The following is an 11,564-nucleotide window of genomic DNA, read 5'->3' on the forward strand; positions in this document are numbered from 1 at the left end:
AGGTATTTCTCGTTGGTCTGCTTCGGTGTTCCAAAACCCTGAAAGTCTCCACCCATCACCGCTGACATTAACGTCTGCTCGGGTAGACTTTGTGGACACGGGACAAGAAGTAATGAGGAATCTCGGGAAGCTGGTTCTTTGGTTTTGAGGATTATGTCAGAAAAAGTGCGAGATTGCGTCGAGGAACGTTTGAGGAGAAGCTTGCGGAAACATGTGGAATTACTACCATAAGACTCTTCTTTGTTGAGGGGATCATGGCAACGAACTGGATCATGTCCAAAGAGGATTACAACCATTCCTTGTTTGTTTCCGTCAGCCGATGTCTGATCAATGGCAGACATGATTCACACACACCTTTCTGTTGCTATGCGCTGACATCAGCTTTCCGTAACATTCGGTAAACGACCGTTTTGGGTTGTCTCTCCCATGCCACTGTCATCACCTGAAATCTCGCCTTGGTGCCTGATGTCTCAGTCGAGCAATTCAGCGGACAGTCAGGCCTTGCTGCAGTCTATGTTGGAGCGACTGAAGCTCCAGCACGGAAAGGAAAGGCCGGCGGATGGAGCGGGAGCCGTCCAAAGCAACCACGTGTATGAATTTGGTGTCCGGACTGAAAGATTTGGTGTATCGTCTGTGGATAGCAGTCTCAGCCACAAAGACGGAGAGAGTCTGCATTCGGTTGATAGCTTCCAACAAGGTCACTGTCCCCTACCTTTACAGAAAGACAACATGGGTGCAAACATGCTGGAGAGTGAGACACGGATATTTAATGACGTCCAGGCCCCATGGGACAGCCTAAGTGGACGTAAGGACACAACCACTGAACAGGACCAAGCGTTAAAACACAACACTTATGACTGGTCATGGCAGAGCACAGGTTTTACCGCAGACAGTCAAGGGAATAAAACCTTTCACACCGTAAATGGAGGGTATGCCAGTTTGTCTAAATCGAGAGACATGCCAATGATGCCCAAAAAAGGCGTTAGCCTGACCGCAAGACAGCAACAACGATCGTCTCAAAGCAAAGCCAGGCGGTGGACTGAGAAAATCAAGGAGAAATGGAAGGAGAAGTCCAGTTCTAAGAAGGGAAAGGACGAGGCAAAAGACCTAGTGAGTCCTACATCTGTGTTACATAAAGCGAGAGTTCTTAGGACTAAATCTTTGTCATCCCCAGAGTTTGCCATCAAACCACCTGGACATTACACCACCGAATCAGGACGCAGGAAAGAGCCTCCCTAGCCCAGGCAGCAGTGAAAGCCCGGTTACACGATCACAGGACGACGATCTTGACACGTTTATCAGGTAATTAGTGATCGTCCAAATGAGCTGAAACTGTATAACACACAAAGATTGGTCCAACTTGCAAACCCTCAAGAAAAATATAATATGTAAGATGTTTCCAAGGCTGTTTCACACATCCGTCACTGACAAACCCTGTCAACCAGCTGGCCGTCAAATGCTTATTATGACTTTACGAGGCTTTACTTATTCATGCATAGGAGCCCCAAGGTCCCAGAGCAAGGATATTCAACTAAAACGATGTAGGGGGGCCATTATTCCAGAAAGCTAACAACCAGGGTGCAGGACTTATCCTTTCACTATTAAGTCTTATTTGGTCCATTCCTGAGAACCAGCGTTTATTTATTTTGTGAGAATTACTGGAGTGTTCTGCTGTTTTTAATCAAGGTCTGTGAAAAAAGCTAGTCAAAGATCATCTCTTTGACAGCACTCGATTGGGTTGCAAAAATGTGAGTCTCTCACAAGTTTTCTGAATTGAACTTGCGGCACACTAGTGATCTTGTCTGGTGGGCCGTGGGAAATTATGAAACTTCGCCCAAATGGTCCAAAAAACATTTTTTGCAAATCAATAATTATAATCTGCAAATAATGTGTCGTTGCTTAGTATCTGTGCTGTGTAAAACTTGGCAGTGTACAAACCCCGTTTCCATATAAGTTGGGAAATTGTGTTAGATGTCAATATAAACAGAATACAATGATTTGCAAATCCGTTTCAACCCATATTCAGTTGAATGCACTACAAACACAAGATATTTGATGTTGAAACTCAAAAACTTATAATTGACTTAGAATTTAATGGCTGCAACATGTGCCAAAGTAGTTTGGAAAGGGCATGTTCACCACTGTGTTACATCACCTTTTCTTTTAACAACACTCAATAAACGTTTGGGAACTGAGGAAACTAATTGTTGAAGCTTTGAAAGTGGAATTCTTTCCCATTCTTGTTTTATGTAGAGCTTCAGTCGTTCAACAGTCCGGGGTCTCCGTTGTCGTATTTTACGCTTCATAATGCGCCACACATTTTCCATGGGAGACAGGTCTGGACTGCAGGAAGGCCAGGAAAGTACCCGCACTCTTTTTTTTACGAAGCCACGCTGTTGTAACACTTGTCTTGCTGAAATAAGCAAGGGCGTCCATGAAAACGTTGCTTGGATGACAACATATGTTGCTCCAAAACCCGTATGGACCTTTCAGCATTAATGGTGCCTTCACAGATGTGTAAGTTACCCATGCCTTGGGCACTAATGCACCCCCTTACCATCACAGATGCTGGCTTTTGAACTTTGCGCCTATAACAATCCAAATGGTTATTTTCCTCTTTGTTCTGGAAGACATCACGTCCTCTGTTTCCAAATATAATTTGAAATGTGGACTCGTCAGACCACAGAACACCTCTCCACTTTGCATCAGTCCATCTTAGATGAGCTCGGGCCCAGCGAAGCCGGCGGCGTTTCAGGATAATGTTGATAAATGGGTTTGGCTTTGCATAGTAGAGTTTTAACTTGCACTTACAGATGTAGCGACCAACTTTAGTTACTGACAGTGGTTTTATGAAGTGTTCCTGAGCCCATGTGGTGATATCCTTTCCACACTGATGTCAGCTTTCGATGCAGTACCGCCTGAGGGATTAATCGTCCGTAATATCATCGCTTACGTGCAGTGATTTCTCCAGATTCTCTGAGCTTTTCTAAGATTTTACAGACCGTAGATGGTAAAATCCCTAAATTCCATGCAATAGCTCGTTGAGAAATGTTGTTCTAAAACTGTTCGATAATTTGCTTACAAAGTGGTGACCCTCACCCCATCCTTGTTTTTGAATTACTTAGCATTTCATGGCACCCAAGGGATATTGACCCAATCATAGCACCCACCTGTTCCCAATTAGCCTGCACACCTGTGGGATGTTCCATATAAGTGTTTGATGAGCATTCCTCAACTTTATCAGTATTTATTGCCACCTTTCCCAACTTCTTTGTCACGTGTTACTGGCATCAAATTCTAAAGTTAATGATTATTTGCAAAAAAGAAATGTTTATCAGTTTGAACATCAAATATGTTGTCTTTGTAGCATATTCAACTGAATATGGGTTGGAAAGGATTTGCAAATCATTGTATTCCATTTATATTTACATCTAACACAATTTCCCAACTCATATGGAAACGGGGTTTGTACAAAAGTATATTGAATAGGGAGTACAGATTTGTCAGAAGGTTGCTGGATAGTGGCAAAAATGTGGTCAATGTATAAATCTTTAATGTTGTTCACCCCCAGACTTGACCATCTTAAAAAGGCACTATCGACAAGAGAGGGAAGGAAAGCATGGTTAGCAGTGATGGGTGCAAGACTAGAAATAGTCTGTAAGCCCAAACAGCGCTTCTGAATGAGGTTTTTACGATTGGATTTTTCGTAAAAGCAGAAGAAGATGAGTGGATGCGCGAGTGAACCAGAGCCCTAAGACATACCGGTTTAGTTGAGTTAGCATCCGTAACCAGCCATAACGAAGAGGATCAAATGCTTCATACCGCAGCCAATATTTAAGAATTCTAATGTTGTTTGCCCAGTTGTAAAACCTAAAGTTAGGCAGTGCTAATCCTACCGACGATTTAAGTTGCTAGACATCCATTGTTTAATTTCATTTAGACACCCCTCCAGGTGACTACAATCTGGTGTGTTGGTCACCTTGAGGGGCATGTAGAGTTGGGTGTCATCAGCATAACAGTGAAAGCTAAAACCGTATTTACGTATGATGTCACCTAGCGGCTGCGTAAAAATGCTGAAGAGTGCAGGGCCAAGAACCGAACCCTGTGGAAATCTGCACGTTACCTTAACATACTCAAAGGTCACATTGTTCTGGTTAATGCACTGATAGGAGTTCAACCAAGAAAAGGCTTTGCAATATACTGTGTTGCGTTTGGACCAGATGTTCCTCAAAGGGAATTTAAATTACTGGTCAATCCCAAATTCTTTTGATGGCACATAAACTGAGCTTAAATGATCACCCAGAACGGAATAGGTATTTTGCAATTTATTCCAAAGCTTTGGAGAGACCAACCTAAAAACAACACATTCAAATCGCATCGCCAAGTTGATCTGAAAACATTACGGAAGTGTTGTCTTTTTCAATATGCCAATAGCCCCCATTTCAGAGCGAATACACATGTCTATTGTTCTACTTAGCCTGAGACAGGATGAGATAAGAAATAGGAGTATCTCTCCTCCTCACATTCCTAAAGCCAAGGTTAACTTGCAGTGTACCATGGACATGAGATGCAGAAAAAATAGAAAGAGTACAAATGGAAACCACTAGCTATTTCAAATATGACTATAGAAAGAAATAACTTTTAAATATGGATATATGTAGATATCTATCCCCGTCAACTGTAATAAAAATGCTTGCTGAAATGTGAGGGGTGTACTGGGTTTTGGAATATAGTACAGTATATAGTACATAGTATATAGTACATTCGTCATTAAAGTTCCTTTAACTATATCAAAAATTGCTTCATGTGGCCATCATTCCAAGTTTCTGGACAGAGTTGTTTGCATGCACTCAATGTCAGTTTCTTTCCCGTTTCAGATCGGGTGAGGACCTACAGTGTGGTTTTAGCTCTGTCAGCTTACTCGAGGAGATCGTCTCAGGTCAAGAGTGGGCCAAGTTCCTGAACCCCTCCCTCTCAGCCCCCTCAGCGAATCAGAGGCCACCAGAGGAGACTCTCAGCGGCCTCAGTGCAACAACAACGTCTAATAATAATGGTCGACCCGCCTTTGTTCCGCTCCAACCTGGAGGTTCGGACGGGCAGTGGAGCTTCAGGGATAGCGAGTCATTGCCTGTCTATAACTCCCATGCAAGTGGGAACATTACAGAAACACAGAACCACACAGGTCACAGTGAGGATTACCACCCACAACCAATGGAACAAGGACAAAGCCAATCACAGGAACAGCTGGAAGAGAGTGGACGGTTGCAACCCAGGACTTACGATGTGGAGGTTAGCTACCAACATGAACACAAGTCATCAATAACATTTTGTTTTTATAATCTGTTGTTGTTAACAGCGTCCAGACATTCTGGAAGACTTATCGCCAATCAGCAGGTTCAGCAGAAAGAGACACTATCACTTAGCAGTGACTCAAGTGGACTGGACACAAGGTGGATGGAATGGTCATTAGCACTTGAATAAAGACAAGGGTGATGGATTTCGCTAATATGTGGACATGTCTTTCGTTCCAGGGACCATCATGTCTACCCCTAGCAGCGATGCAATGGATGACTCAGAGGAGCATCCCCTGTCACCCTTCTTCAGGCAAAATGGAGCCTCTGTTCCGTCCCCTTTTTATCCCAGTGCTCCTCCACCAACACGAGGAGTCCTCAAAAACTCCGGATTCCTGAATTCCGATTACGCACAGGAAAGCAAAAGGGTAAGTGTTTTTGAAAGTATGGGAGGCAGTGATCAAGGATCTACCTTCTGACACCATGACCAAAAAAAATTTTGGACATGACTGTCAGGCTGATATATTTTTGAACTTTCTGAAGACGGGCCATTGTACCAAACAGGTGCCCTATTCCAATCTTTCTAGAGATCTAACGATACTTCACTGATACACATCCCACTTCTGTCATCATTTGCTACTGAACCCCTGAACTGGGATTACCTGAGTTTACCCATTTCAATCATGCGAGTATTTTCAGTTTCAGCCTTTCAGGGGTCGCATCAATGCTTACTTTTTGTGCCAGATGCTCTTCCTGACGCAGCACGGATCAGGAACCAAACCCACGCTCTCTGCCATGAAAGGCAGCAGTGTGTACTATTACACCCCCAGTGGTACTTTCCAATCCTTCGAGTGCATCACCCATTTATATAGTCTATTGGACATGGGCTACCTGTCCCAGGGTCAGACGGGCCCCTCCCTATACACAGACCATGCGCCTTGTGTAGAGCCCCATATTGCATGAAGAAGCACATCACGTCCATCAATGAATGGCAGGGAGTTTTACCGTATGGTACATTTCCCTAGACACTACCGACATCCTTACAACTAACCATCCCACTTCTGACACCTTTTGTCACTGGAACCTGTACACGAAACAGGGCATATGGGGACTGAAAAACCTGTAAGATGATGACATGGTTGTCAACTTGCAGAGGGGTTACCTGTCTGCGGTATCCTGATTCCTTCGGCACCCCACAGGCGGTCTTTTGACCAAAGATCACCATTTTTCACTGAACTGGAACTTGGATATAAATAAGATCTTATGGGGGTTTAAAAACCTGTATGCTGATGACAACATGTCTGTCACATCATGGGGTTACCAATCTAGGTCTTTTGGACACTGGGTATCCCATGGGTGATCTTTTGACCAAAGATCCACTTGTTTGTCGCTGAACTCTGAGGAACTTGTGCGGAGGCTTCCACATTTACTGTTCTGTTTCTCGCAGAGGGGTTGCCTGTCTGGGGTTCCTGATTCACTGGGCACCTCACAGGTGGGTTTTCAACCAAACATCGAAATTCTGACACCAGTTTTCACTGAACTGGAACCTGGATATAAATAAGAACATATGGGGATTTTGAAAACCTGTATGCTGATGACAACATGTCTGTCACATCATGGGGTTACCAATCTGGGTCTTTTGGACACTAGGTACCCCACGGGTGGTCTTACGACGAAAGATCCACTTGTTTGTAGCAGAACTCTGAGGAATATCTATGGAGATTTCCACATTTACTGTTCTGTTTCTCCACATATTATTTAGTAGGTTCTGCCTTCAGTTTCATGTAGGGGACAGACTGGAGCTCATCTTTTTAAAACCTCTTTCTTGGCCATGTCTTCCCGTCAGAGACGAGTCGAGCCCAATCGGCGGGTTCATTTTGCGGAGAAAGTGGAGGAGATACCGCCGGTGGAAGTGACTCTGCATTCAGTCGATTCAGAGGAGGACTGTGACACAGACGGAGGTTCTGTCACGGGGCGGTGGTCTGCTCTTCCCGCCTGGATGCTGGCCCTGAAGAGGAGGAACAGCGGGAGGAAGCACAGATAGGTTCCGTGCCAATGAAACCTGTCTTCTTCACAACATATATTTTCACTACAACAGTGGGTGTTCCAAGCGCAGTCCGGGGGCCGAGGACAACCCACAGCTAATTTTTTAATGGCCCGCAACATAATTCAAAAATACTCGAAAAAAACCATAACCAGTGGAATAGAAGCGCAAACAGGTGTAATGTAACGATGAAATGTTGCAATATTGACGCTAATAACACAGTTTATTACTTAAAAACTGTCATTACTAAAAAAGTAATAAAAACTTACACCAGACAGATAGATCATAAGCTGAAAGTAAAATCGGCATAGTTTGGACACACCTTCTCATTCAATGTGTTGTCTTTATTTTCGTGACTACCGGTATTTACTTTGTAGATTGTCACATCAGAACTATGAATGAACACATGTGGAGTTATGTACTTAACAAAAAGGTGAAAACACGTTTTATATTCTAGTTTCTTCAAAATAGCCACCCGTTGCTCTGAATACTGCTTTGCACACGCTTGGCATTCTCTCCATGAGCTTCAAGAGGCAGTCACCTGAAATGGTTTTGTTGCAGGCGACCAGTCTTCCTCTCAGGGAATCAAACCATACTGGTCAATCCCAAATTCTTTCGGATGACATATATTTGGTGTAAAAAGGAAAGACTAGTACTTGGCCAAGTTTTACTAAAGCTTTAGGAGACCAGCCCTTACAATGCGATAATAGCATCAGCAAGAAGAGGTCTGAATCCAAACAAAAAGAGTCAGCACATGTAGAGCGGAAACAGCCCCTCTCGGCCAGAAAGGACGTGACTAGGAAGGTAGAAGGTGGGGATTGAACCAGTAATCCTCAGATTGCTGGTACAGCCACGCTACCAACTTCGCCACGCTGTCCCCAAGTGGTGTTTCCTGCCTTTACCCATTAACATATGTTTACCTGCACGTTACCTACGTTCCTTGCATCCTGGGGTCACACTGGTGCTTCTTTCTGTTACCCATACATGCTGGTGCTTCCTGCCATTACCCAGACAACATATCTTTACCTGCACTTTACCTACCTTCTCTGTATCCTGGTGTCAAACTGGTGCCTCCTTGTTTCACCTAGTCAACATATCTTTACCTGCACTGTACCTACCTTCTCTGCATTGTGTGGTCACGCTGGTGCTTCCTGCTATTAAGCGACCAATCTTGAGACGGCAGCAGTGTAGCAGCATCAGCGCAGCAGTTCTTTGAATGCTCGTAAAATCAAAACCGGAGCAGTTATTAAAACTCTTTGCGCAACTTTTAATCAGAAGGGTTCAATCTCTCTCTTGTGCGAGTTTGAAGCCGACACAAAAAAACGCACTCAGAGGAGATAATGTTTGAAAAAAATGTGACAAGTTTTTACAAAACTTTTGTTTTGAAGGGGTTTTTGCCAACTTCCTGTTGATTTTTGCTGAAGGAGGTCAGTGCATGAAATCTAGGTCTAAGTCAGACCTACATAGAAGTTTTTGTTTCATGTCTATACGACATTCCTAGCGGAAGTAACAAGCAGTTTTGTCTGTGTTTTTTCGTAGGGGGTGTTAGAGCGCCATTTTGAGTTTTGGTTTTTTGATTAGATCGCAATTTTCGCCAGTCCTGATGTGTGTTAAATTTAGTGAGTTTTGAAGCATGTCAAGGGGGTCAAATTACAGCTCAAAGAAGCGGCGGTATAATAATAATAAAACCTTAGAAATACAAAAGGGTCCTTTGTCCCAAAGGGACATTCGGGGCCTAATAATACTTTTATTTATTAATTTAAAAATTTGTGTTTGCTTTTTAAATGTTTAATATACTTCTCTCTTAAATGTTATTTTTGAGTCTGTCCTTTGCTTTTATTTCTTTGTGGTGTTCTTCAACTGTGGTTGTTTTTAAAGGGCTTTATAAATAAAGTTGGTATGGTATGGTACGGTATGAAATAAGGAGATAAAAAAAAAAAACACTTAAAAATATCAAATTCTCACAGTTTTCACTTCACAGGTGTGCTTGAAGCTCATGGAGAGAATGCCAAGCGTGTGCAAAGCAGTAATCAGAGCAAAGGGTGGCTATTTTGAAGAAACTAGAATATAAAACATGTTTTCAGTTATTTCACCTTTTTTTGGTTAAGTACATAACTCCACATGTGTTCATTCATAGTTTTGATGTCACAATCTACAATGTAAATAGTCATGAAAATAAAGAAACCGCATTAAATGAGAGGGTGTCCAAACTTTTGGCCTGCACTGTATATATATATATGACCTATTTTTGACACTTTTATGAGCGGGAGTGGGGCCTAATAGATCCCAAAAACCTTACAGTAGGTCAGAGTTTATTTTAAAGGCCTACTGAAAGTCACTACTAGCGACCACGCAGTCTGATAGTTTATATATCAATGATGAAATATTAACAAATTCAACACATGAAATGTATGATGACGCATGAATTGTAGAGGACTTTTTGTTCCAGCACCGTTCACAGCTATAAGTCGTCTCTTTTCATCGCATAATTCCACAGTATTCTGGACATCTGTGTTGCTGAATCTTTTGCAATTTGTTCAATTAATAATGGAGACGTCAAAGAAGAAAGATGTAGGTGGGAAGCGGTGTATTGCGGCCGCCTTTAGCAACACAAACACAGCCGGTGTTTCCTTGTTTACATTCCCGAAAGAAGACAGTGAAACTTTGCTATGGATCAGCGCGGTCAAGCGAACATGGTTCCCTATAACATGTCAACCGGCAAGTTTCGGTGAGAAAATGGTGGTATTAAGTCGGCGCTTATCGTAGTTATGAGCGGAGAGCTTGCGTCTTGCCTCCTCCAACCGGCCGCCCCCGACCGTCAGATGCTTACACCGTGGAGGAGGGGGAAAAAAAAAATCTCAGCCCGGATGCCTTGCCTCGTCAAGAAACGTGGCTTCTATCGAAAACACTGGGGGTCATCACAGCCGTGGCCACACCCCTCCGACTTTCAGGTACGACCATATAATCTCACTAAAACATTAGTAACACAATAAGCAGATAAGGGATTTTCCAGAATTATCCTAGTAAATGTGTCTAATAACAATCTGAATCGCTCCCACTGCCCTTGTCTAGTCCTTCACTCTAACTTTCCTCATCCACAAATCTTTCATCCTCGCTCAAATTAATGGGGAAATCGGCGCGTTCTCGGTCCGAATCGCTCTCGCTGCTGGTGGCCATGATTGTAAACAATGTTCAGATGTGAGGAGCTCCACAACCCGTGACGTCACACGCACATTGTCTGCTACTTCCGGTACATGCAAGGCTTTTTTTATTAGCGACCAAAAGTTGCCAACTTTATGGTGGATGTTCTCTACTAAATCCTTTCAGCAAAAATATGGCAATATGGCAAAATGATCATGTATGACACATAGAATGGACCTGCTATCCCCGTTTAAATAAGAACATCTCATTTCATACTTAGAATAGTATCGGTTTTTGAAAATGAAAAAAATAAAAATGGGCCCCCGCATGTGGAAAAGGTTTGGACACCTCTGCTTCACACAGGTGTGATATCTAATGATTTGTAAATATGTTTTTATTCCACTCTAAAAGTGTTTCTTCATTTTAGACTGGAGTGTTGGCATCAGTGTCCCCTCTGGACTTGAAACAATCCATGTGGTCAGAGTCACTTGTCATTATTAAAAAAATAAAGAATTAAAAACATCAAATAAATATGAACATTTGTCTACTAAAATTTGTTATAAATGTTTTTTTTTTCTGTATGATTATTGGGGATGTGGATCTTTAGACACTACAGCAGGGGTCACCAACGTTTTTGAAACCAAGAGCTACTTCTTGGGTACTGATTAATGCAAAGGGCTACCAGTTTGATACACACTTAAAAAAAATTGCCAGAAATAGCCAATTTGCTCAATTTACCTTTAATAAATAAATCTATATATATATAAATGGGTATTTCTGTCTGTCATTCCGTCTTACATTTTTTTTCCTTTTACGGAAGGTTTTTTGTAGAGAATAAATTATGAAAAAAACACTAAAAGAGGAGAAAACACGAAAAAAATGAAAATTTAATTTTGAAACATAGTTTATCTTCAATTTCGACTCTTTAAAATTCAAAATTCAACCCCAAAAAATGAAGAGAAAAACGAGCTAATTCGAATGTTTTTGAAATTTAAAAAAAAAATAATTTATGGAACATCATTAGTAATTTTTCCTGATTAAGATTAATTTTAGAATTTTAATGACATGTTTTAAATAGGTTAAAATCC

The 11,564-nt window shown here is 42.1% G+C and overlaps 1 protein-coding gene across 1 annotated transcript; it reads left to right on the forward strand.

Annotated features, from left to right (window-relative positions):
• The first annotated feature begins 40 nt into the window (after positions 1-40).
• On the forward strand, positions 41-11,013 carry zgc:113229 (uncharacterized protein LOC550612 homolog). Its single transcript, XM_061900076.1, has 6 exons — positions 41-1,110; positions 1,175-1,302; positions 4,878-5,289; positions 5,357-5,450; positions 5,532-5,719; positions 7,138-11,013. Exons 1-6 carry the CDS (start codon positions 427-429, stop codon positions 7,333-7,335), a joined length of 1,704 nt encoding a protein of 567 aa, XP_061756060.1. The 5' UTR covers positions 41-426; the 3' UTR covers positions 7,336-11,013.
• The last annotated feature ends 551 nt before the right edge of the window (positions 11,014-11,564 follow it).

The sequence above is a fragment of the Nerophis ophidion genome, linkage group LG05, assembly GCF_033978795.1.
Source record: "Nerophis ophidion isolate RoL-2023_Sa linkage group LG05, RoL_Noph_v1.0, whole genome shotgun sequence".
NCBI lineage: Eukaryota > Metazoa > Chordata > Actinopteri > Syngnathiformes > Syngnathidae > Nerophis > Nerophis ophidion.